The sequence below is a fragment of the Phascolarctos cinereus genome, unplaced genomic scaffold (assembly GCF_003287225.1).
Source record: "Phascolarctos cinereus isolate Bilbo 61053 unplaced genomic scaffold, phaCin_HiC Scaffold_726;HRSCAF=1367, whole genome shotgun sequence".
Taxonomy (NCBI): Eukaryota; Metazoa; Chordata; class Mammalia; order Diprotodontia; family Phascolarctidae; genus Phascolarctos; species Phascolarctos cinereus.
Window position 1 is genome coordinate 3,005,310 of NW_027556098.1, and position 26,532 is coordinate 3,031,841.

Sequence of the window (26,532 nt, forward strand, 5' to 3'; positions counted from 1 at the left end):
CCCGTCACTTTAAATAGTCATGGAAAGTTGTCCTGTCCCCATTCACCAAATATGCCACCCCATGTCTGGCTTGGTAGTAACATTTTCTAGATTAGACTGATACACCATCAAAACACTTTGTCTTTGAATTCACTTGCTTTTGAGACACCAGGAAAGAAATAATTCTTAAATACAGCATTTTGGGCCAAGTATTAGCCTAAGGTATCCCCAACATATTTTAAGAATATAATTCAAATAGAAATGTAAGAAAGCAGCTGCATAGTCAATATAATTCAAAAATGAATAAGTATGCTTATGTAGATTAGATGAAGCAATGGTACTTAACATGAATTATAATTTTTAGGGCAACTGAGTTAACAGAGCATTAGAATATATTGCCAAAGTTTAGGGAAAGTAGAACCAACAGAAATTATACATATAACAATAAATGTTTCAATCTAATGATCCTTACTCTTCAGAACTGGAAAAAACTTTAGGTGTCGTTTTATGGACCATCCTAATTCCATCCATAAAGATGGGGACAAAGCTGGTGGCACAACTAAACTTTTTAATATTTTTATAAAATGTATTAAAATATTAAGTCTTACAGGATAATTAGCTGTAAACAGCTAGGCAACAACAGTGTTCAAATCTAAGAATCTTGTCTAGTATCTGTACATTCCTCAGCCCATTCCATTAACTTCCATAATTTGATAAAAAAAAAATCTTTAAAGATTTTAGTTTCCTCAAATTCCATGCTTCTATCAGAATTCTGCAACTCTTGCCTTCCCAAGGACCAAAGTAATATCAAGGTACAATATTGCTGAACAGTAAATCAGAATTAGCATATATCATATCTGTGAGTATGTACCCCTTATATATAATAGTTTGCTTCAAAAATTTAGATGTGATACATAAACTTTGTTCCAAAGATAAAGAAAACACAGAGTCTGTTAAATTAAGCATACATATTTACTTAATCTATACAGAATTGAGTAGATAAAATCAGATTCACATTAGTGAAAAATCTCTACAAAATGTCTTTGAAAAGCAAAACAAGACTGCCTGTTCATTAATCAATTCTTTTCCTCATGAAAGCAGATATGGGTTGTAAAAATAAAGCAGTGTTTAGCACAAACTAGATTTCTGCATCACTTTTTTTTCACAGTTATTTCCATCTACAGTCTGAAAGAGGTAGATTTTCTGCAACACCTGAGAATTGAACTGTAACAACCAGGTGTAAGTGTAGTAAAAGTACAGTTTGCATACACACACACACACACACACACACACAAAATGTTTCTCTCTTAAAAATCAGAAAACACACTTCTGTGGTCTAATGATGAAATGGTCTCTTAATCCAGGGCCCAAGTTTCAGAGGCCATTATCATTATAGACTACCACATCTCGATTCAATCATAGTGCAAGAAATGCAATTTAAATGAACTGAATAATAATATTTTAAAGTATGTACTAGGGGCCTGCCTGGCAGTCACTGCAATGACTAACTACATGGTAAAGCTGAGTCTAAGTGTTGGCTGTGCTACTACTGGACCTGCAAATCATCTTATTGGACACGAGACTAGTTAAGGGTGCCCTTCTAGTCAGCAAGCCTCCTTGTTTCTTTTGTTGGGATATAAGACTGAAGGAGAAATAAAACCCAAAGGGAAATCCAATGTCCTCAAAAGTACTCCCTACTGTTCCTTTGTTACAGCATCTAGATGGTACACAAAGTTAAAGTGAAAACAGCAGGAAAAGTACTGTATGTTATTAACCATTTGCTTTTAAAGCCCTTTAAAAATGCACAACAGGATCCAAAATCTATCTTCCACGCAAAGCAAGCACCATGTAGAAATTTATGGAAGATACACAATTGTCTTATGAAATGTTTGAGCGACATCTTCCACTGGTTCAGAAACTTCAGTTTGTCCAAATTTAAAGGTAGGCTGTTCTGATATATGAATCTACACTTACCTTTAAAAAAACAAATCCCATGTTTGATATGGTAACTGCAGCTCAGTGCCACTGAAACCAACTAACCAAAATTACCTAATTACAACACAGCAGTCATGCCATTTTGTATAGTTTCATATGAATCTACTTTTATACTGCCTTGCCCTTTGGTTTTCAACATGATTAGCCTTTAAAAGTTTAGAGACTAGCTGGACAGCTCTACCTTCATCTGTCTACCTTCCTCTTGTAATCATCAAGCTTAAAACCTCGACTGTGACAAGCTGTGCAAATCTGACTTAACATTTCTCACCTGCACAGAACAGAGTTCTTTTGTGCTGCTACAGTTTTAAGAATTTTGCTCAGCGGTGTGATTTAAAACTTTATCATAGAAAGAGATCTACATGATCTCAACGGTTTAACTTCACATAAAGGTAAAAACCTTTCATCAGTGCAGTCTGAACATTCAGGCTAAGTGTACTGTGACAAGGGATTATTTAGGCAAAGAGAATCATCAAGAGTTATGTGCTTGGTTTAGAAATCCCTCTTCAAGTTAAGTGCAAAGAAAATAAAATTAAGTACCAGAAAATATTACTTTTTGCATTTCTTTTAGAATGAAAACAACAGGGGGCAGCTAGATGGCGCAGTGGATAGAGTACCAGCTCTAGAGTCAGGAGGACCCGAGTTCAAATTCAACCTCAGACATCTGACACTTACTAGCTGTGTGACCATGGGCAAGTAAGTCACTTAACCCCAATTGCCTCGCCAAAAAACAAAAAACAAAAAAAACCACAAAGAATGAAAGCAATGAAATTGAAAACTAAGAAAGCATACTTGGACATAAGTAGCATTATCAGTCCCCTGGCTACAATGCCTGGTGTTCTGATATTTAAAATATTGGTCCCTGCCTTTCTGCTTCAGGGATTATTCCCTTTGAAATAACCTTTTCAAAAAAACCATATAAAAATTTGGTATTAACTCATAGGAAGCAAAACCCCAGAATATTTGCATATAATTTTTTAAAGTGTAGTTTTACTTGTGGTCCTTTACTTTTACATGCAAGTTTTTTAAAGTTGCAACTTTGATGTAACCAGATGATAATAGCATGAGGATGTTCTGCCTATTTAAAATAGCCTGGTAACTTAAAACATTTTCAGAAGTTTCCATTAAAAGAGACCACATGATTCAGACATTTAACAGTGATCTCTAACAATAAGCCAAGCATTGTCTGAAGTAAAGGACAAGTGCATATAGCAAAATATCTGCAATATCCATATATTATTATTTCTCTGCAGTTCCCTAATTTAGACCAACCATGTTACCAATTCATTATATGAAACAGGCCTAATGACAACTTTTACTGTTACATTATACCCATTAAACCTGTTCTCATCCAGTAACACAAACGTATACGTCTTTTTGCAAGTTAAATTGTAAATCTTTCATGACTGAGTAAATGCTATGCCATAACTTTGAGAAGCATAACGGTGCCAATCCATTCAAATGAAATTAATGTTTGCAAAGCTGACAAGCCAGGCCACTGCAAAATATTGTCTAATTCTGGATTCTTCTTTTCACATATTAGGGGGAGATAATTTGACATTCTTATAGGCCAGTAGGTAGAAGTGTCTTCTACAAATTGTGTTTGGTTTTTTTTTTGTTTGGTGAAAAGTTACATTAATATACCAAGAAACAGTATCTTCATATTAAGGAAATGTTACCACTACAGATTCCTGCTAATGGTATGTAAGCCTGTTATGTATCCCTTAATGAAAAACTTAATTATGGATTTTTGTGTGCAGGGGGCAGAGAAAAGATGGACAAGGCAACACACACATGCATTCTTATGAAAGGAGGGGAAAAAATGAGGCAGATGTGCAACACAGTTATGGAAAATTTATAGATTAAAACTATTCAAAAGCTGCTAGGCAGCTTCCTGTACCACATAAGTCCAGTAGTTCTAAGAAAATACAGATATGGTAGAAAAAGTAAGAAAATTTTCACCACAAAACCAATAGTTACCACCAACAGAGAAAGTTATACACAAAATATATCTCTCAATACAGTGTTTACACTTCATTTTAGTCAACTGAATCAGTGTCAGGAACAGAACTCATGGACACAGTCTCTTGAAAACCATCGCCTTCATCTGTTGCATTGTGCTCAGCCTCTAAGGGAATCCTCATTTCTTTTTTAGAGGGAGTTTTCAGCTTTTTGTGGGAATCAAGAAGAGTGCATGGTTGTAACACAGGCGCAGTTTGATCTATGTCTGCTTCTTTCACAGAGACTTGTTCCTTAAGGACTTCCACCTTCTCATTGAGCTCATTTCTTTCTGTTTGGAGAGCCCTGCACAGCTTCTCTAAACGCTCCAGTTTTATTTGAAATGCCTTGTATTCTTTATCTCGAACAGTTTTCTATAAATAAAATTAACAAAACTGGTTAAATGACAAATTAGGCTATTAAACTCTTGAGTTGTAAAAGTTTCATCCAAATCACAAAGCTGTATTATAGTGCTACCTTTTGACATCAACTCCATGTAAATACTAACTAGATGGCCAAATAACAGACACTGTCATAGTTTTACCAAAGCGTGCAATTTACACTTAGCCTGCCAACATTCATGTTTCCTCATCTCAACCAAAATTTAACAGTCTTTAAGAAGTATAATCATCAGTAGTTTCAACTCCAACATAAAAATATTCAGCACTCTATATACTAATTCTGATTTTTTTTTCACTTGTATAAAGAGCTAAATATCTGTAACCATACCCTTTTTGTTCTTGAGTCATTTTTCAGTTGTGTCTGACTCTTCATGACTCCATTTCCAGGCAAAGACACTGGAGTGGTTTGTCATTTCCTTCTCCAGCTCATTTTGCAGATGAGGAACTGAAGCAAACACGATTAAGTGACTTGTCCAGGGTCACCTGTAACCAGCTTTTAATTGTCTGAGCCCAGATTTGAACTCAGGGAAATGAATCTTTCTTTCTTCAGGCCTGGCACACTATCCACTATGCCACCTAGCTACCCAGATCCATCTTCTCTCCCACCCCAATAACAGCAATGAGTTTTGAAAATGTGGCTGGACATAGTTCTACTAACTCTCCTGAGGCTACTTTATACACATACGCACATACATACATACACACACACAAAATACTTCTACTGCTTTTTCCCCCCTTTAATCTTTTATCCACCTTTTCCTTTTTTTGAGGCTACATCAAGACAGAAGGACGTTTATTTAGGTCATGACTTTCTGCTACCAAGAAGTAATTTTTATTCCTATAAAATGCAGGGGATGGAAAGGAATGAATTCTTAATTATCTCCCATGTAAGAATGGGCTTAGTAAATAGAATATTAAAGCAAGTTGAATACTTTTTTCACAGAAGTTTAACACATTTACATAGGTATCAATGTTCATAAAAAAACTTGATTACAAAACAATCTTCCCAGGGCAGCTAGGTGGCACAGTGGTTATAGAGCCCGGGCCCTGAAGTCAGGAGGACCCGAGTTCAAATCCAGCCTCAGACCAAACACTTGACACTTACTAGTTGTGTGACCCTAGGCAAGTCACTTAACCCCAACTGCCTAAAAACAAACCAAAAAAACAAACACCCCCCCCAAAAAAAAACCCAATCTTCCCTGTAGCTATGGAAAGGAATTTCCAGGCATTGAAAAAATTCCCCTGACTTTGGTAGGTACATATAGAAGAGAGGAATGAATGAGAGTTACATATTCTGTCATACTCACCTCTTCAGCCATTTGCAGAAGTGCCTTATTGTTGTTTTCCCATTTAGTGCGCCAGACTATTGTTTCTTTCTCCAGTTTTTTAATTTTCTTGGTCATCTGAGAATTATTCAATACACAATTACTGACCAAGACAAATTTTCATAGCTTTATTTCTTAAAACTGAAGAATTTTATAAAATGTTAACAATTTGGCTATTTTCTTCCTGTGTACTTTGCCCCACCCCAATCCTGAAAAGGGAAAGTTGTCTACCAATCTCAGACGCACATCCCCTTACCTCAATATTTTGTCTCCTGTATTAAAACCATTCCTAGCAACCCTGATCTTGCTAAAGCATTTTACAAATTTCTTTATTCCCTTCACTGCCTAATTTCTATTGTCTACAACTACTGCATCCACTTCCTTGCCACACAAGTCTTCATACTTCAGCCATCTATCTTCTTGATGCCCTTCTACTCCCTTGGTTTTTGAGATACTACACTGCCATTCTCTTACAGCTCTAACCACTCCTGCTCAGTGATTTCACCAGTTCATTCATTCTCCTGACTGTCCACGTGGACTTCTCTATGGTTAGTCTTGGCTCTATTTTCTCCCTTGGTGACCATTCACTCCCATGGCTTCTGTTACTTCCTCTACACAGCTCTCTCATCAATCTACATCTCCACTTACAATTTCCCCTCCAAGTTCCAATTCCCTATTTGCAAATACCTGCTGGACACTACCCTTATATCTCTTGACCTCCTCATTCTCCCGTGACCATGGAAAGAAATCTCAGTGTTCTTGAAAACTTGTCCTTTCTCCCTCCCATACAGCAAATAAGTTGCCAAACTGAATTCAACTCAGAAATCTTCCTAGAACCTGTCTCCCTTTCTCCAATTCTTTTCCAACCACCCTCATTTGATCCCCTACCCTTTCTCCAGTTTATCCTTCACACCACTGCCTGAGATCTTCTTCACACACTACTCTGATCCAGTCATTCTTCTACTGAAAAACCTATGGCAGCTGTTCCTTCTGAATCAAGTATAAATTCTCAGTTTTTATAACCCTCCACCACCTGGCTCCAACTTTTCCCACCAGTTTTGTCTATACTACTCCCCTATTAGAATGTGAGCTTCTTGAGATCATCTCCTTTTCTATTTATATCCCCAGCGCTTAGCACAGTGCTTTTATACATAGTAAATGTTTAATAAATGCTCATTCACTCATAAAATCCATGTTCCAATAGAGGTTGTCTCATTCTTTGTATCTGTGTCCCCAGAAATGCCTAGCAAATAGTACACACTTGACTTATTAAATGCTTACTGATTGACTCACTGACCTCCCAATTGCATCCTGACCTCTTCCAGTTCTATGCCTTTGTTCACACAACCTTGGCCCCACTTCCCCTTACTTCCAGGTCTAAATTAAATGTCACTCTAAGTTCCTCGAGAGAAGTGTCAATATCTTTATGTAACAAGTGCCTAGCACAGTGCCTTGGGCATAGTAGGTGCTTAATAAATGCTTGCTGAATTGAACTGCCAATAACAGAGGGATGACTATAAACTAGCCGTGGTAGCAGCTGGAACCATACTAAGGAAGCCATATTATGAAAATGGCTTTCCTGACCTTCAGAGGAAACCATACATAATAACAGCACTAATGCATACATACACATACATATGTGTCTATATATGCACATAAGTATCACAAACTACTACAGTTTAAAGAAAATAGGGTTTTTTTCCCTCCCTTACGAACATCCCACTAAGAAGACAGTGAAGCACTCAGCAGGGAGAAAGGAAGATGGAAGTGGGGAGGAGGTCTACATTACTTAAATTTGCCAATGAATGCTGTATTATTTATAAGAAGTCAAAATTCTTTAGTAAATGAGGTGAGGGGAAGATGTGAGAACAGTTATGATAAGGTTAATCAAGATGGCCTTTGTTATGAAGGGAGTTGTACCCCAGCGGAGAAGTCTTTAGCTTTAAACAACCCTCAAGGCAGATTCTTAGTTACAACTTACCTTCTCCTCATGGTACCAGTAAAACATGGTTAAGGCACACAATTTGTGGGACGGGGGAAAAATAAAGGTTTGTGACACGGCAAGGATAACCAATGGATGATAGTCTGTGTGTTCCACTGGTGTGCTTGTGATGTCAAGAGAAATTTCAACAATGCCCCCAGCGGATTAGGTGGGACCTCTTCGGTAAACTATTGGGAAGATTATTATTACTATTATTATTATTATTTACTTCTTGAAGGACAAGTCACTCAGTATGACTGGCAAACACAAATGAACTGTAATCTGCATCACTGGAGGGACTCTTCACAATGTGATTACAGATCCATGAGTAAAGTTGATATCTATAACCCTTCTAAAATACTTGAATTTCAGTATTACAAATTTGGGACTTAACTGATCTTCACTACATAAAACTGCTCTTCCAAAAGCGGCATGTATTACCACTGTTACAGAGATTTCTAGAAACAGACAGAAACAGGAAACCCTTCTGCCTCTATCCAGGTTCCAAGGAGCCTCGAGCAGAATAGTCAATTTTAAAATTCTTTATTTTCATCTTTGTTCTACATTTGGATGGACCAAAATGTAAAAACTGGTCCAAACAAATTCTCTTAGTCATCAATGACTGCAATACTCTTACATTTCAGTTCAAAACCTTCATAATTTGGAAGGGGGGGGGTAAGGATGAGAACAGGGGAGATGATGATAGACAATGAGTGGAATGGGAAAGACATACATGTTTTGTACAATGAGGCAACCACAATCTATAACCAAACTTTTGAAGCCAATCTCACCCACTCTAATGGGTACCAGTTTTAACATGCTATTATTGTGGAATAACATTCTGGGCCATAAGATTTCTTAGAATTTATCCATTCCCACAAATGTTGGCTGGGGGATTGGGCAACAGAGAGGGAGAGAACAAAATGCCACACTGATGGAGTAATAAAGGGACAAGAATAATTTACTGACATAGTTAACTTTTATACTGATTTCCATTAAGAGTTAGAAAAATCCATATCATTCACCCATAAATTTTAACCACTGTAAAAATACAAATGTACCCTGTGTTGTCTATATTAAATTACATAATTAATTGAAATACTCACGAACTCCCTGTGTTCTTTTACATAAGAAGCTCCCTCAGTGCATTTTAACTGTGTTAATAGATCATTAATTAACCACTTGAGGTATTGACTAAGGTCAGGTAAATGTTGAGTTACTGCCAATGGAAAATCATAAATGTAAAACATCTCTGAAACGATAGTGTATGTAAGTCAATGCAAAAAAAAAAAAGGACTCCCATAATTAGGTATGTCCATACAAGCTATAATCATACTTAAAATAACACTAACTTAAATAAATTGTGTTTTGGGGATAATTAATCCTAAGAATCTACTAAAAATCCTGCTAGTACCTTTTCCATTTCCTGCCTGAAGGTTGTAAAAAGTTCATTGCTTTTTGCCATGGTAGTCTGGAATTCTTCAAACTTATCCATATAAAGAGAAAGCTATAGGGAAAAAAATATTAAATATTCTGAGTCTCAGATTAAAAAGTGCTTTAGACAAAGGCTTTCTGAGCAATAAAGGTTAAACATTATTTCCATTTTAAAAGAACTATTAGGTAAAAATGAGACCTTATAGCTACTTCTTAATTAGGGATGCAAAATTTATCCCAAACCTTGGACATTCTATGAATTATATATAACCCACATAACAGATCCCTTTTAGTCAACCAGTTATTGAAATGCTATTACATATACATATATATATATACACACACACACACACACACACACACACATATATATATATTTATATAAATTAAGTCAAATACAACAAATGAAGCACGACAATAGCTATAAACTGTTCATACAGCACTTTTGTTTTCAATACTGTTGCCATGATAGTAACTACTGACCCTCCTATTATTTACAATTAAAAAATTCTAAAAGTTTCTTGATGATTTTTGTCACTTGCTGTTTAAGTACTTTAACCCCAAAGAAGCAAAACCCAAGTTAACTCACTAAGAAAAGTTGTTTTAGGCTTACAAAATTTGTATCCTGTTAAGAAAGAAGGCAAGGTCATTCCTAGTAAGAATTCAGAAACAGAGGAGAAGCTGAATAAGGGTAGAAGATGGAGAAACTGGATGAATCTTTACAGTGTTAATCTGTTTGTAAAAACTGGTGTGAATTTACCAAACAATCAGCCAATAGATTTACTGACCATCTACTATGTGCCTAGCACTGTACCAAGTACTGGGGAGCAGAGGAGAAATTTAACAAGGTTCCATTTTCTGCTTTTATCTGCATAAATTAGGAACTGGTAATGTCATGCCAAATCTTCATTTGCTACTTTCTTGCTAAGTCGGAAGCCAGCATCTGCTAGCAAATTACCCCTGTCCATAATCCCTTCCCCAAAACAGTGAACTGAGGGATTGAGAGAAGCTACCAATCTATGCCTTCTAATACTACCCTGGGAAATTCTCATGAACTGAGCGGTAGGTAAAAATAAGAAGCTGGGAGAAGGGAGTCAGATAGGGTATATGCACCTGCCATGCCTGTTCTCATTGAAAGCCTGAAAAAATATGACTACACCCACAATATCAACTCTACTACCTTCATTCCTTTGGGCTTTGGAGACTTTTGAGTCTTTATGAGTCCACTTTTAAAATAAAAATACTAATTTTTGCAATGAGACACCAGGGGAAAGGCCCTATTTTATCTAGTAATTAACTCTTACTGGAGATTTTAGTTAACACTAACTTGCTGACAGCCAACTAAGAACAAGAACAAGAAACAGAACAGATACCACAGAGGTGTGAGGTTGGTATAGCAGGGAGGGAGGACAGAGAGAAAAAGCTACCCTGACTTACAAGAGGACAGACTGTACCTATGTCATCATTGTGGTCCAGGCTGGCCATGAGCCTCGTAATGATTTACAACCAGGTATTTAGCATCTTCCTCTCTACTGCTCAATACTTTTGCATTAAAAATTAGCCTACCATTCATTCGTTCTTCCAAGTTACCTGCTGTTTGAGTTGTGCTTCCTGCTGCTTCATTTGTTCACACTTGTGCCTCGACTCTGTGGCTTCTTTTACCAACTGGAAAAGATAGAAACACATCCTGGCAAATACTAATACTGATAATAAGGTAATAAAGTGGTATATATTATTAGTAAATACAAATCTAAATTAAATCATACTCAAATATTTTAGGTAAGAATTATATCTTCAGGTAAAATATTCATTTAGAACAAGTGCCACTGAAGTCTATAACCTATTTATAAAGAACTTGCTTTACCCATGTTTTTACGTAGATGGCGCCTGGAAATAACCGTCCTTTTGTGATAAATTGTAATTTACAGAACATTTGAAATCCTTGAAAAGGTCAGTTCTTCTTGATTTCCACTACCGTCATTTATCTGAATTCTTTGAGACCTAACAAATGTTGGTTGCTCGTTCCCATTCATTTCGTATTTCTTTCTCAAATAGTTGTTCAGTTTTTAAATCAATGACTTGGCTTTGGTGGTCATTAAGCCACCAGGAGTTAATTTTTTAACTCTTTTAATGCTACTAAGTGGTCTACATTACTATAAATTGGATATTCCTGAAGGCTAACAAAAGGCAAGTACTATGACACACTAATAGTACTTCAAAAAACCTATTTTCCCTGCTCATGCGATTATCTCTAGTACTTGAAAAACCAGATTTTCTCATCAAGCGATTTTTTTCACTTTAATTAAGAATTACCCTGAAAATCTAGTTGAAGACCAAATTAGCTATAGACCCTGAACAAGTAACTTCTTCCTAGGCCCCAATTTCCTAAAACGCAAAATAAGCAGATTAGAAGAGATATCCCTTCTTCCAGCTCCAAGACTGTTGAGAAAAAATATACTGCTTAATGCAGAAGAAATTTCTTTATGGTATAACAAAGTCACTCAGTTGCTCCATGAAAAGTTTCAATTGTATTTTACTTGAACTGCAGTTTCATTATTAGGTTTCTACTAAAGCATAATAAGACAGAAGAGTGGGTAAACCTTGAAAAAATGAGACGTTTACAAGCAGCTAGGTGGTGCAGTGGATAGAGCACTGGCCTTGGAGTCAGAAGGACCTGAGTTCAAATCCAGCCTCAGACATGTAACACTCACTAGCTGTATGACTCTGGGCAAGTCACTTCACCCCAATTGTCTCACCTCCCCCCGCAAAAAAAAGATGTTTAAAATGTACTTTCAATCAGACACATTTTGGTGAGCAACTCCCATTTGTGAGCAAGTCACATTTCTAACTATCAAGGAGGCCCTTCAAAGAAATGTTTCTATATACAAACCAAATACCAAAAGCTACAGAAATATGTTAAATGCAGAGGAAAACACAACACTCAACACTCAATATAAGTGCTTATGATTCTTCCACTAAAATCTTATTCTAGTGACTTACTGCAAGGTGATTTTGAGTTCCTGAAGCAAGACACAATGCTCAGGTTGATTCCCATCAAGCAGAAACAGCCTCTTGTATAGACTTAGTAATGCATCTGTATAACTATCATATAAGAAACAACTAAATTCACTAGGTTTGCTACAGAGTGAATTGTTTCTCAATAGCCAAACTCATGAAGACCATCTAAGGTGCATACAGACTCTTGCCTTTCTATTTGTATCCCTACCTCTTAGAATGATACTGGGTACAGGGTGAGCACCTGGTAAATATTTTTCATTCATTCAAGATAATGTATAGTTTAAAAATTTGAAAATTTTAATAAACCTTTTGAAATACACAATGGCACAAGACAATTTAATACTACTACTGCAGAACACCATCCATAGGGGAACTTTAAAAGCCTTATACAGATATAATAAAAACTGCCTTGATAGTCTTTTTTATTATTCTAACAGATCATATTATAGTAGAATGTTCAAATAAAACCAAAGCTAGGGCCTGCTTTGTAGCATATTAAGTAGTGACAAACCTATACAACTAACATGGATGGGAGAAAAACAAGGAACATTTCCTCAAATGCTATTTATCCCTAAATAACTCAAAATTTAAATTTAAATATTACAAATGAACCAAGATATTGACCACTGACACCCTCCCTCTTCCAATCCCCGGAACTTACAAACTCTCTCTCTCTTTGATGTTTTTCCTCAGCTTCTTTTATGAGCTGTGTTGTCTGCTGAAGTTTGGCATCCACAAGTTGCTGCTGTAGTTCCTTATGCTTGAACACTTTATCAATATGCTACAGAAAAGTAAAATTTCATAGCTGTCACCTATTATTTAAATACTAATGTGTATTTTGTAATCTACACTATAAGTACCATATCAACAAATGTCAAATACATTCTACATACAATGATGATTTAGTTACTCATAATACTTAAAAATTAGTGTAACTTTACAAAGCAATGACTAATTTTCTTTTGCCTGTGCAAGTAGCCTCATTACTTTACATGCAACTGATATATCATGTAGTTTGAGACCAAAAGAGCTAATTAATAAGCAGGACCCATTGCAAGGCCTAAGATGTGGAAGTGGTACAATGGGTAAATAGGTACTAGTAGAGAAGGCAAAACTAGAGATGGAGTGTTGCGAGTCCTTCGATTGCCTGCTTCTATACTTGATTAAAATTAGTCTCAGCCTGTATCTGGGAGGGAATGGATCTGGAAGAAATGAATAAGTAACTCAAATTGCTAAGTAAATTCATAGCATATTTCTTATATCCAGCACACAGTATGTTTTTCATTCTCTGCTAAACTTTCCAAACATCTTATCAACCAGTCCACACTGTGGCATTAAAATAGTTTATTATGTTATAGTTATAGTATGCTTTGTAAATGTAAGCACAATGTCTCATGAAAGCTTTAGGAATGCTATAATACTTGATTTAGTACTGAGTAAACATTGCAGTGAAACTATTTATAACTGCAAATAACAAGAACCAATAGCCAACAAATTGGCAATGCTATCCCTGAATAACTTCCAAAATAAAGAGATTAAGTACATCAGAGAAAATTTCTTTTAAATCATTAACATCTAAAACAAATTATAGTAGTTCACTCTGATAATATACAAGCCAATAACAACACTTCACAAAATTTCTCAATTTGCTTATCTGTAATCGAAATTAGACATACCATTCTTTTATGTCATAAAATGAGAAAATTTAAATAAAATTAGAAGACAATAATAGAATTGAATATTATCAGATTTCAAGAGGTTGTGCTCAAAGTGTAACATACAATTTGATTTTTGCAGTTTAACCCTTTCAGATTTTATTACATTTATCATCAAGTATTTTAATAAGGATATAAATTTTTAAAAAATTATTTAACTAAAAGCCATAAATCTGATGCTTCTAAAAATATAATTACAGCACTTTGGAAACCTGAATACCAAAACAACCAGCCCAGTTAAGTATCTTTTCTCTGCCTATACCTTGGACTTTGCCTTATCTATCATTGCCTACGATGGTAACAATGAAAGCGGCCAGGGAGAAAATTAACAAAGAGCCACTTGGAGCCACTTGCCACTCCCAAGCCTTGTACTTCTTTAACTCATTATTTCGATGGATGTGACACATTAGACAAAACAGCTGTTGATATCTTGGCTTCATAATATTGGAGAAAAAAGGTCAAATGAAAATAAAGTAGAAAAACCTAAATGGAAGGTAGAGTCCGTCCTAGAGACTCTATTAGTTTGGGTAAACAATTTATATGCTATAAACAATATTCATATATGAAAGCTGAGGAGGCGATGAAGCAAGACCAGGGAGAAATGCATCACACTTTTAAGAACCTAGTCTACAAACCCCAGTTCCAAACAAATCCTAGACCACCTGTTCACAGATTTCACATTTTAATTCCATTTATGTGACTCTGTTAAGCATATAGTATATGGTACGTATGTACTGTTTACAAAATTTCAATGATTTAAATCACATTTTAAGTACCAATAAATGTTTTCCTCTAATAAATTATTCCATGAACTAAAACTCATTTACCTCTTCCCGCAATGCATATTGTTCAATAAGTTTTTTCAATTTCTCTCCCAATTCTATGTTTTCTTGTCGAAGTTTAGCATTATGAATGTCATGTTGTTCCAGCTGAGCTTGAATTTCATTTAAAGTAATTTGGAAATGTGCAGTTGCTTCTTTGCGTCTTTCTTCTTCTTCTCGTGCTTGCTGCATATTTTCTTCCTTTACGTCCAAAACAGTTTTTTTTTAATTAATGGTATGTAAGCTTATTGATAAGAAACCCTCACATTAAGCATTCCATTTTGATCCTGACTAAAACAGAGAGGAAACATATTGTAAAAAGCTAAGATTTCAACCAAACAGCCAAGACTTCTCTAGGTAATAAATGCTATCTGCTATAGAATACTTACATTTAACCATATGAATATGAGAACTACGGAGACCTGGAAGATCATGCATTTTTCTTATCTGACTGAACCTCATATAGTCTGTCAGAAGACAACCACATGACAGAAGGGTGAAAGATTGTTTTAAATTAAAAGAACTTTTTAGTGTCTGTCAGGATACACATTCTGTATCCGTAAGCATAAATAAGAATTCAGGTGTACTTCACATAAACTGGCTCTACACAGATGCACTAGACTTGTAATGTCATTGGTAGAAGGGAACTCCCAGATAAGGAAATTCTTCCCCCCAATTTAGGTTGGTACTTTCTCTCCAATTTGTAGTCATGAAGAGAGGTGACTACAGCCTTGAGAGCTCAAATGCCTTACCTCGGGGGTCATGTAGCCAAGTACACATCTGAGGAGGGTCTTGAACTCTGGCTTTGAGGCCAGGTCCCTATCTACTACACCACTGATGATTCCTCTAAGTTGCCCTAACCACAATCATATCATTAACCCCCTCATAAAGTTGCAAAAGCATGTTACACAGCAGCCAATCACTCATTTTTTCCTATGGTACTAGCTCTTCTCTCCAATACTATTTCACACACACACAATGTTGGGTTTTTCCAAGACCAATTTAAATTAGTTATACAGGATATCATGATAATAGCATGACCATAAAACCTAATTAGGTAATAACCAACTTTGTGATGAATAATGAATCAAGTGACAAAAATATGAGCACAGCCAAGAAGTCAGGTTCTTAGAAATATGTATTAATTTAAAATTACCATTTCCAATACCATGTACTAGGAAACATAATGAGATTAAATACGGTGTTATTTTTGAATAGTGGATTAGAATATGAGTATAAAAATTATCTATATGATTAAGATGAATTACTACAACTTCTAACATTCATTTTTATTCTAAACCACCCTGCTTCCTACCTACTTAATTCTTTTTCACTTGCAACCAAAGGAAACTGTAAAAAAGAAAAATGATACTTAAATATGGTTCTTTTCATGAAACTGAGTTCAAATCTTAGTTCAAGTCTCTTTTTCCGCTAGGCAACAGTCTTAGAAAAATAGGCATTACCATCCATTTTCTTAACCCGAGCACATCACCCAGGAGGCTTGGGGCCAGGGGATTCTATTCAACTCAACAAAACATTAAGTTCCTTTATGTAAGGCACTGTTTGAGACCCTGTTAGGCACTGGGGAAACAAAACACAACCAAAAGAGAACTACCCCTCCCCACAAGAAGCTTACATTCTACTCACACTTAAACTTTACCTCCTGGCTGGCAAAGACGTAACTGACAAGTACCCTACAATAATGGAAAGAGTCTTCTCTGGGTTAAAAGTCAGAGGACCAGTCGTTTAAACCTAGGCTCCACCACTCTTACCTCTCTGTACCTCAGTTACTTCATCTGTAAAAATGAAGTGACCAGACTAGATCAGAGCTGTCAAACACAATGGCTCACAACACCTGACTTTTACCCAAACCAAATTAAAATGTAATTTGGAAATATTTAACAAAATAAATTTTTAAAAGGAATAAAGATATGTGGTTTTCTAAGTTAATGAGCAACCTGTAGGGATCCTTATCTACAGTTTAGGGGTATTGATTTTGACATCACTGGCCTAGACTACCTTTAAGGTTCAACTCCAAATCCAAATAAACTGAGAGCAAAAAATTGACTAGCATGGTACCAACAATGCCTCTTTTACAGAGGGTGGAAGCCACAATAAGAATCCTGCCCTTCACCACAAAGTTTCTAAAAAGCAAGTGCATTCCAGGCATGGGGATGGGGCTGTAATGTTGAGATCTAAGAACACTTAAACAGATCAGTTTGGTTGAAACACTGAATGAAAGGAAAGAAAATTAAATAATTCTGGAAATGTAGGTTAGTGCCAAAGTATAAACGGTTTTAAATGCCAAACTGAAATTTCATTCCTAGAAGCAATAATAGAGCCACTGCAGGTTTTAGACATGGTCACATTTTAACGAAGAGTATTTTGACAGCTTATGTGGAGGATGGATTGGAGAAATGGAGATGGGAAAAACAACAAGAGAACTCATATTTCCCCAAAACTCCCCTCTCTTACAAATTTCCCTATTATCATCGAGGACACCACTATCTTTCTATTCACCCGAATTTCAACCTAGGAATTATACTAGGTTTGAAGGACACCCTCAATGAAGCCACAATCACCAATCTAGTCGCCAAGTCTTGGTGATTCTATCTTGGTAACATCAGATTGCCTCTGTCCCCTTCTCTCTACTCATAAAACTACCAACCTAGTTCAGTATCTTCATTCGCTCTCACCTGGATTACAACAACTGGTTTACCTGTCAAGTCTCTCCTCTCTCAAAATTATCTTCCACCCAACTGCCAAAGTAATTTTCCTAAAGCACAGGCCATGTCAGTCTCCTGCTCAATAAACTCCAAAGCTCTCTGATCTCTCAGGCTCCCTAATACTTTGGAACTTTGCTTCCTTTAAGATTCAGCAAAATCACCTTCTATATAAGGTTTTTCTTGATCTAATACAATTACAATGAAATTCTTATGGAACTCAAGTAATAAACATTTGCTGCTATAATCCAGGAGAATATCACCCAAACACAATAAAAAACCTACTATTGTCTCCATTGTCATAAAATAGTCTCATTCAGACCACAATCATCTTTTCAGAACTTGATGTAAGAACAACAAAACATGCTTGTACTTGTCAGGCAACTAACAGTCTTCATTAAAATAAAAAACCATTAAACAGCTTGATACTCTACAGACTAAATAAACATAGTCCTATGATCCTGATTGTAAAAATTACAAACTCACCTTCAATGTCTTATTATGACGCTGAAGTTCCCGGCACAGAGATTCCAATTTACTTCGCGCTAGAATAGCCTTACTGTGCTCACTCTGCAGGTGGACCTTTTCTTTCACAATCTGGGCTTGCTTCTTCTGAAGAATCTTCATCTGCTTCTGAACATTCCTACTCTCCTCCAGCTGAAATTAAGAAGTATCTTACATTTTATTAAGTATAAGAACATGTCAGCTAATGGATATGTGCCATGAAATCCAAAAGAAATGCAAAATGAGAAACATTATATGGCATGATGCTTTATTTACCTACATTTCACCTACATTAATAGTTTCATATAATCAGTACTACAATCTCTGCTTCCAAATCATCTCTCCCCTGCTTTGAGTATAGTAGCATGGTATAACAGAAAAGACACAGGCTTAGGAATCAAAAGACTAGTCACAGTTCTACCTATACCGTTTAATTAGCTAGGAAATTGAACTCCTCAAACTCTTTGCATGAGGAGTGGGGGTGGAGGCAGAGAAACAACATAAAAAGCAGTTAATCTCTAAAACTGTCCCTCCCAGTTCTAGAACTTTTACTCCTTTTCTTTCTATTCAGAATCTGTTCTTACTTCTTTTTTTTTAGCTAAGATGTAAAGTAGTGGAGTTTCAGAAAAAAAGCAACGATGATCACAGTTTTCTAATATTCTTTTTTAAAAAGCAGCAGGCAATTGGACAGCCTTTTCAAGAATCAACATATTCAAGCATACAAAGCAATTTTTCTAAAATGGCCTCCAAAATTACAACTAAGAAAGAAACAGTTAACTGTTCTACATGGATGGGTCAATAGGATACAATGAGCAGGCAGTGTAGGGTAACAGAAAAATCACTGGATTTATAGTCAGAACAGCTGGGTCCCCATTACTACTACATGATCTACAACAAAGCACATACAAAATGAGAGGCTAGCCAAGAGAAACCCTAAGGTTCAGGTTCTGCTTTTATTGTTGTTTTGTTTGTTTTATTAGGGAGAAGGTTGGTGAGGTGACAGATTTATAGATCCACATTCTACAACAAATCATCACATTTTAGGACTAAAGGAATTAGTCCTAACTATAGGAATACAGCAACAAACTTCAGCATAATTTCATGACTGACACGGATTGATAATTTGAGTTTAAGGATTTTCTGAACTGAAAAGAAGATAATTTACAGAAATGCATATTTGTAGGACAAAGCACCAGCCCTAGAGTCAGGAGGACCTGAATTCAAATCCAGACACTTGAACTTCCCAGCTGTGTGACCCTGGGCAAGTCACTAACCCCATTGTCTAGTGCCCCCCCCCAAATATTAAAGAAAAAAGAATGCATATTTGTAAGCTCAAAAACAACAACAGATCTTATAGCTATTAAAACTTCCTGTTCAGGCTATTCTCAAATAATGGGACAATAGTAGAAGAAATCTTATTCAAGCAAATATAAACAACTTTTCAGCTCTGCCACAAAAAGACTACTAGTTTCATTTTTATAAGCCAATCATTAATAAAATTGTTACTTGGTTTATTAATGGACCAAGGAATCAAAATAATACTTTAATCAATGATTGCATAAATATTTTTGGAAAGGCAAAGGCATAATACAATAGATTGAAAGCTGTTATAATTAAATGTTCCTGTAACATTTTATCTCCTCTATCATTTTCACACAGAATAGCAGGATTTCCAGGTTGACAACGTCAAAGTAAACTGTTCTCGGCTTTTATGTCTCAGAAAATATGAGGCTCCAACAAAAAAAAGAAAATAAGAAAACATGAGGCTCCAAAGTGAACTAGGTTAGGCCTAGAACGACCTTATGCTTTCTAACTCAAATTTCCTTCCCAAAAGACAGTGGGAACACTGAAGACAACATCCAGTATCCCAATGTTACCTTTCTAAGCATGTCTAGTTTGCTGTCAGGGTGGCACAAGAGTACTGTTTTACCAAATACTCCACCTTCTTCAATATGTGCTTCCATCCAAATGGTCTGAGCACTCAACCTACCTACTACTGTTTTAGAATCACTTACAGAAAAGATAACAGATAAATGATTTACTGCCCTATGATATACTATTACTTAAACCATTATGAATTTGGTACTACCTGAGATAACTCTCTTAATTTTGGAAATTCTCTATTCATTCTATCATATATATCCTCTAAATTTAGTTATGTAATTAAATAAGGGCAGAGAAACCAATCCTCTCTAAATTCCCCACCCCCTGCCCAGGAAAATTTTAGGATCAAGACTGTTCTAATTCATGCAGAATTTTTAAACTTACTATACATTTTGGCACATTTTATATGTGATAGTTTCCCCACAGAATGAATACTACTCACAAGATCAGCATATTTCTTACAAAGGGCTGCCAATTTTTCTTCTGGAGTTGAAAGGGTATTTAAGGCTTGCATCAACAATAAAACTTCCTTTCCTGAAAGAATAAAATGAAGGCCAAATGAGTATTAGGGAAAAAGTATGGGTATCATATCACACCAAAGGACATTTTTAATATATAGTGAGTTTGATTTTACTATTATATATAGAAACTAGAAACAATTCAAATTCCTGTAATTAAGAAAATTTTTTAATCCTCAAACATCACAAGGCATAGAATTCAGAATTTATTCACCTCATCTTTTCTACTAGTTTCGTACACAATTGAGGAATACAAAAAAAATCCATTTACCTTCCTAAAGCTTAATATAGGTATTCAAAATAACATGTTATACAAGCTACAAAGAATGTCAAAGAAAGAAAAGCTACCTAACCAAGTACCATATAGAAAAGAATTTAGAAGAGTTTCGGCTAGTATTCTCCATAGTCGGAGAATATAGTTTAATCTCCCTCCAACACTAATCTATTGAAACAACATGAATTCTTATGCCCAGATTCAATGACACTTAATGTAATAGTTCCTACCCAAATCAAACCAAAAGTCAAATCTGGCCTCACACACTTGCTGTGTGACCCTGGGCAAGTTATTTAACCGTCTGCCTCAGATTCTTCAACTGTAAAATGGGGATAATAATAGTACCTCCCCTCCCTACCACCCAAGGTTGATGTAAGTATCAAATGTGATAATATTTGTCAAATGCTTAGCATAGTGCCAAGCACTGTGTAAATGCTGTTATGTTATCATTAAATGAAATTTTAATTGGCAACTGATCTAGAATTGGCCAACACAAATAAAATGGTAAGCTTAAACACAGCATGTTACTGGAAATAGCAAATATGGAAAAACTCAGGAAATGTAGTTCTGAGCTTCACTTATAATTATAATTTCTTTACCTCAAACCTTTACTACATTATACCCTGGATATAAAAACTGGGTCCATTAGTTTTAAGATAACAATTACAAGTTTTATCTTCTTTTAGTACAGTAGGGCACTAGAAAGTACACAATGCTTACAAATTTTGTTTTGGAAAAAATGGTAAGCATAGAATTGCAGAAAGAGCATTGAACAGTGGAGGCCAACCATTTCAAGCGATAAGTAATTTAAAGAAAGATTTTTAAAACTTCATTCATTTAAGATATTACAACACCATTTTATTCCCAAAAGACACACTACAAGGAGGAAAACTCTTGTAAATTAGAACCTCCAATTCTTTGGAAAACCATGGGAATTTTCAACATTATTTTTAAACAAAGATTATATTAATTTCTACACAATCAACTTCCAAGTGACTTCTCTAATAAAAGACTGAAGCTAATAGCTTTTTAAAATCAATTTTTTTATAATAGTGTTCATATTATTCCATCCTTCATTATCACTGGTAATATATGAAAGACGCTTTAGGGCCATTTCAACAGCCTGCCTCTAATTCACTGAAGACACTAAGTTTGTCCATTTTAGATTCGCCCTCTACAAACAAGAAAGTTCATCTTTAGTATACAGCAGCACAAGTCATGAACTTTTGCATGTTTGTAGTAAAAGTTCCCTGGGCCTATGGGGTTGGATTACATTTCAAAAGAAAAAGGGACAATCTTGTAGCTGTTTCTATCTAGTTTAATAAGTCAATTCCTTTCAAACTCATGTATGCTGAAGCTCATCTATGACTCAGGTCTGTAAGACAGGTAGAATGACCTGACCAAAGGCAATGTTATATTGTGATACAGAGATACTGATTATATTACAAAGCCAAGTCATTAGAAAATAATTTAGTTAAATAACGGTAATGGAGAACAAGTCCCTAAAGCCAAAAACATTTACCTAAAGTTTTTTCTTTGTTTTTGTCACTCTCTATATCTTGCTGACCATCCGGTGGATCTGTCCGAGCTTCTCGACCAGGTGTTTCCTCTCTTGATTCTCGTGTGCAATATGCTGTGCTGACTAAATTTCTGCTCTTGGTTAAAAAGTTACTCTCTTCAACCTCCTCTAACGATTTTTTGCTATTTGAATCATGGCAATTAGATTCCTGATGTTGTAGAATATCATTTCGCTGAGCATTGCTTAACATATCAGATTTTACGCCTATGCCACAAATTCCAGCTTCTTCCATTGTGCCAATTATGAACTAGAAAAGAGAGAAAGATTTAAATAAATTAATAAATGTATTTGAGACACTTTACTCTCCCAATAAGAGAACCAATGTATTACTAGGTGACTTTAAAAAGCTATTAGGTTTTGCCAAGGCCTTGGATCATTAAATATAATGGGATTCAAATGAAAAAGAATGACATAAATTGTATTAAGACAATGAATAGTTTTATCAAGCTACAAAATCTAATTTTATCTCAATACAAAAACTTGACACTTAATAAGTGTACTAACCACATTTACAGAAACAAATTTTCCAACTTTTAAAAAAGCACACTTTTTTTTACTTCTGTAGTGAGATATATTAAGTACAGTAAAATCATCTTATTCCCTTTAGCTTTTTACTTCTGAATCTAAAGTATCATCTGTCATTCCTTTTCTCTATAGCATGTACCTACATAAGCAGAATCTAAGACTTAGAGCTAGAAATAATCTCAGGTCACATAGACCAATCCCCTCATTTATTTTATTATTTTTTTGTAAATAGTATTTTATTTTTCCAGTTACATGTAAATATAGTTTCAACTTTCATTTTTATAAGATTTTAAGTTCCAAATTTTTCCTCCCTTCTCCTCCCCAAGATGAAAAAGGTTATACATGTGCCATCATGTTAAACATTATTTCCATATTAGTCATCTAACCCCCTCATTTAAGATAAAAGTAATTTGTACCAGTGTCACTACCCAGTAAGCTAAATGGTAGAACTGGGATATGAACTCAGATCTCCTGACCCCAAATATAATCCACTTTCCACTGTAGCCCCATGTCTTTATGAAGCCGAATAAACCAAATTCTGAACCCTCAAATGAAAAACCTGATGAAGAAGGCTTCCCTTACCCCTTTGTTAAAAAGAATTCTAGTGGGGCAGAGCAATTCTTTGTGGTATAATACAAGATACATATGCACCTATACTTGAAAGGTTTTCCAAGCCTATGAGCTCACAAATGCAAACCTTAAAGGGAAATATAAAGTGCTATAAGAAATAATAGCTCTTATATTATTGCAGCCATTATTTACAACAGCTATAATTAATTTTGGTTCCTAAGTCAACCTACCAACTCTAGAAAAAATAAACTGACTGGTAGCTGCCTTTTCTCCTTATAACTTGCTACAGTAATGAAAAGTAACTGAAAAGGGTTATCAATTATTCCAACAGTAACATCAATATTAAAATTACTAACAATTGAGAAAGTGTGCCTCCCTTCCCTTGTAGAAGATGGAAGCTTTGGGAATGGAATATTTATTGCATGTACATAGAGTTAAAGAGTCCGTTGGTAATACAAGGAATTGCTTAGGGTGGAGAAAGGTGATATTAAATAATGAAGGTAATGTAAAAGCAAAAGATAAAGCGAGAAAAAAATTTTTTTTAAAAATTTCCCCCCAAAAGTCAGGAAAACGGGAAAAAAAACCCACTAACACTAAAAACAGCAACTTAACCTTTCTTTCAAGTGGATTTTTGTTTAAATTGGCAACCTTTCCCCACCCCTGAATTCTAGAGTGAATCTGCTTTTAGGCAAGATACTTTGCAATGCTACAGGTATAACTCAATTATGGAATAGGAATCTGCTTGCCCACTAATGCTTATCAAGTTTAAGATGTACATAGCTCACACCATGGAAAAAATTCAGCCCAATATGACAAACTCAGAATGCGTGCATTTTAAAGTCACGCATTCAAAAAATAATTACCTATTTGGGATAATAATGCTCAAACTAAGTCTCAATATGCAAATAAAATAATGTGGTTTTAAATCCTTGGTAGAAAATAACTGAATAAAATTAACCATATAACCCAATTATATGAGCATAAAAACAGACTTGGCTGAAAAGTCAGTCAAACCCTATTTTTCAACAATAACACATTTTCCTTGGGTCCTATTTCCCAGCACTTTTGGGGGAATAAAACCCCAACCCACTTATCTCAAAAAAAAAAAAGTCTTCAAGAAGAACTGCAAAACTTACTGAAAAATTCTCGAGACTCAAAACTATCTCAGCATTTTCTTGAGTGTCTCCAAAACTAAATAAACATCTTTATGAGTATCTTTGAAATACTATATTAAAAGTGAAAAACTAGTGGTAGATCATTAAGAGGCCAAGTTAGGCAATTATTCTGGATAGAACAGACCTAAATACTATTTTGTAAGGTAGCTGGCGGGTATCAAAGTATACCTGGCTCCTCCAAATTGTTAAAAAAAATACTAAAAAATACTTAAATGGCACTAATTAAAATGGTTTAAAATGATAACAACATATTAAAATTTTGTCTTTTAGGGGCAGCTAGGGGGCACAGTGGATAGAGCACCTGCCCTGGAGTCAGGAGCCTCAGCCACAGATACATAACACTCACTAGCTGTGTGACCCTGGGCAAGTCACTTAACCCTTTTGCCTAGGCCCTTCCCCCCAAAAGCATGTTTCTTTTTATGTGCAAATCAAGCCTTTATCAGAATGTTGTCTAAACAGTTACACTCTGGGAGTCTATAACCTTTGTTCATAATTCCATAGTTAACAATTAGCACTATTTAATTTCATGAATTCTACTCTACATGTGAGGCAATATTACACATTACACTGCACTTCAGAATGAAAACCTGAGTTTATTATGTGCTTTTCTTATTTTTAATTATCTGGTTTTTCTACCCTCCTTCATTTCCATATATATACCCATCACTTTTTTTACCCTTCCTAGGAAGCTGCCCCTAAGTAACAAAGGAAAAAAGGGGGATGAGAGTGGTTGGGGGAAACAGCCCAGCAAAACTAACTGAACTCATCCAGTCTAATAGAATATGCAATGTTCCACTTGCATAAGTCCTCCACCTTTTTTTTTTTAAGGCAACTGGGGTTAAGTGACTTGTCCAGGGTCACACAGCTAGTAATTATGAAGTGTTTGGTCACATTTGAACTCAGGTCCTCCTGACTTCAGGGCCGGTGCTCAAACCACTGTGCCACCTAGCTGCCCCTCTTCCACTTCTGCTGAGAAAGGGGAGTGAATTTTCTCCTATCTTTCTGGGATAAACTTGGTCATTAAATGTATACAACATTCAGTTTCATTTGTTCTTCCATTTACATTGTTGTAGTCATTGTGTGTAGTTTCCCTGGTTTTCCTTATTTCATTTTGCATGAAGTTCATATTAAATCTTTCCATCCTTCCCTGAATTCTTATCATTAATCATTATCGAAGTAAAATTTGCATAAAACAAAACCAATCCTGATCCTTGAAGTAAACAAGATACAAATCTTTCCAAAAAACTTAAAAGTTTTAAAAATCATATTGATATACTCTTCTTCCTCAATTCCTTCCTCTCCATCATCCTATACCACCCAATCAGTTGCGAATCTCAGTTTCTTTTTTCTCTCTTCTCACAGAGCAACACCTTAGTTCATGCCTTCATCATCTCTTTACCTGAAGTATTGCATCAGCCTTCTTAATTGGTCTTCCTGATCTGACTCACCACATTAATCTATATTCCACACTAAAGCTAAAGCAATTTTCATTAAGTCTACATCTGCTGGATCATTCAAACTCCAGGAGCTTCCTATTGCCTCTAGAATCAAATACAAATTGTTGTTTAACTTTTAAAGACCCTCACAACCAGGCCCCAAAATAATCTTTCCAGCCTCACTGGACATCACTCCCCTTTACTGCTCTCTGCAATGTACCCAAAATGGAACTTCTCTCTGTTCCTCACCCATAAAACTCCATCCCTCTCATCTCCACACCTTTACAGCTGGCTGTTTCCCGTGCCTGAAATACATTCCCTCTCCTCCCTTCTCCCTCACAGAATCCCTTTCTTCTTTCAAGTCTCAGTTCAAGTACCATTTTCTACCTGAATTTTTTCCTGATTCCCTCAACTGGTAGTGCCCTCCCTTGAAAGCTACCATGATAGGTATTTAAATATTTTGCATTTAATGGGCATATATACTTAAACTGTCGCTCCCCTATTGGAATGTAAGCTTTTTGCAAGTAGGGTTTATTTCATTAGACACAACAAATGCTTAATAAATACTGGTCAACTGATAAGCTATTTGCTCCTCCTCTGGCATTTAGATGTCAAAATTCTATAGATACACAGCAGAATCAGAGAATAAAAGTTTTCTCCTAAATTCTATGGAAAATATA

General features: G+C 35.5%; 1 protein-coding gene across 5 annotated transcripts in view; it reads right to left on the reverse strand.

Moving 5' to 3' along the window:
- Positions 1-3,805: 3,805 nt before the first annotated feature.
- Positions 3,806-26,532, reverse strand: part of TXLNG (taxilin gamma) — a 57,079-nt gene continuing 34,352 nt past the window's right edge. For 3 of the 5 annotated variants that reach the window (XM_021007408.2, XM_021007413.2, XM_021007410.2), the window contains exons 2-10: positions 22,090-22,393; positions 20,218-20,309; positions 17,874-18,044; positions 14,671-14,865; positions 12,790-12,909; positions 10,701-10,775; positions 9,091-9,183; positions 5,678-5,773; positions 3,806-4,343 (exon numbers count right to left, since the gene is read on the reverse strand). In XM_021007408.2, the coding sequence (XP_020863067.1) occupies positions 4,011-4,343; positions 5,678-5,773; positions 9,091-9,183; positions 10,701-10,775; positions 12,790-12,909; positions 14,671-14,865; positions 17,874-18,044; positions 20,218-20,309; positions 22,090-22,393 (1,479 nt within the window). In that variant the 3' untranslated portion in view covers positions 3,806-4,010. Of the gene's footprint in view, positions 4,344-5,677; positions 5,774-8,782; positions 8,896-9,090; positions 9,184-10,700; positions 10,776-12,789; positions 12,910-14,670; positions 14,866-17,873; positions 18,045-20,217; positions 20,310-22,089; positions 22,394-26,532 lie in introns of those variants that run through there. The other 2 variants (XR_002328382.2, XM_021007411.2) reach the window with 2 other exon arrangements.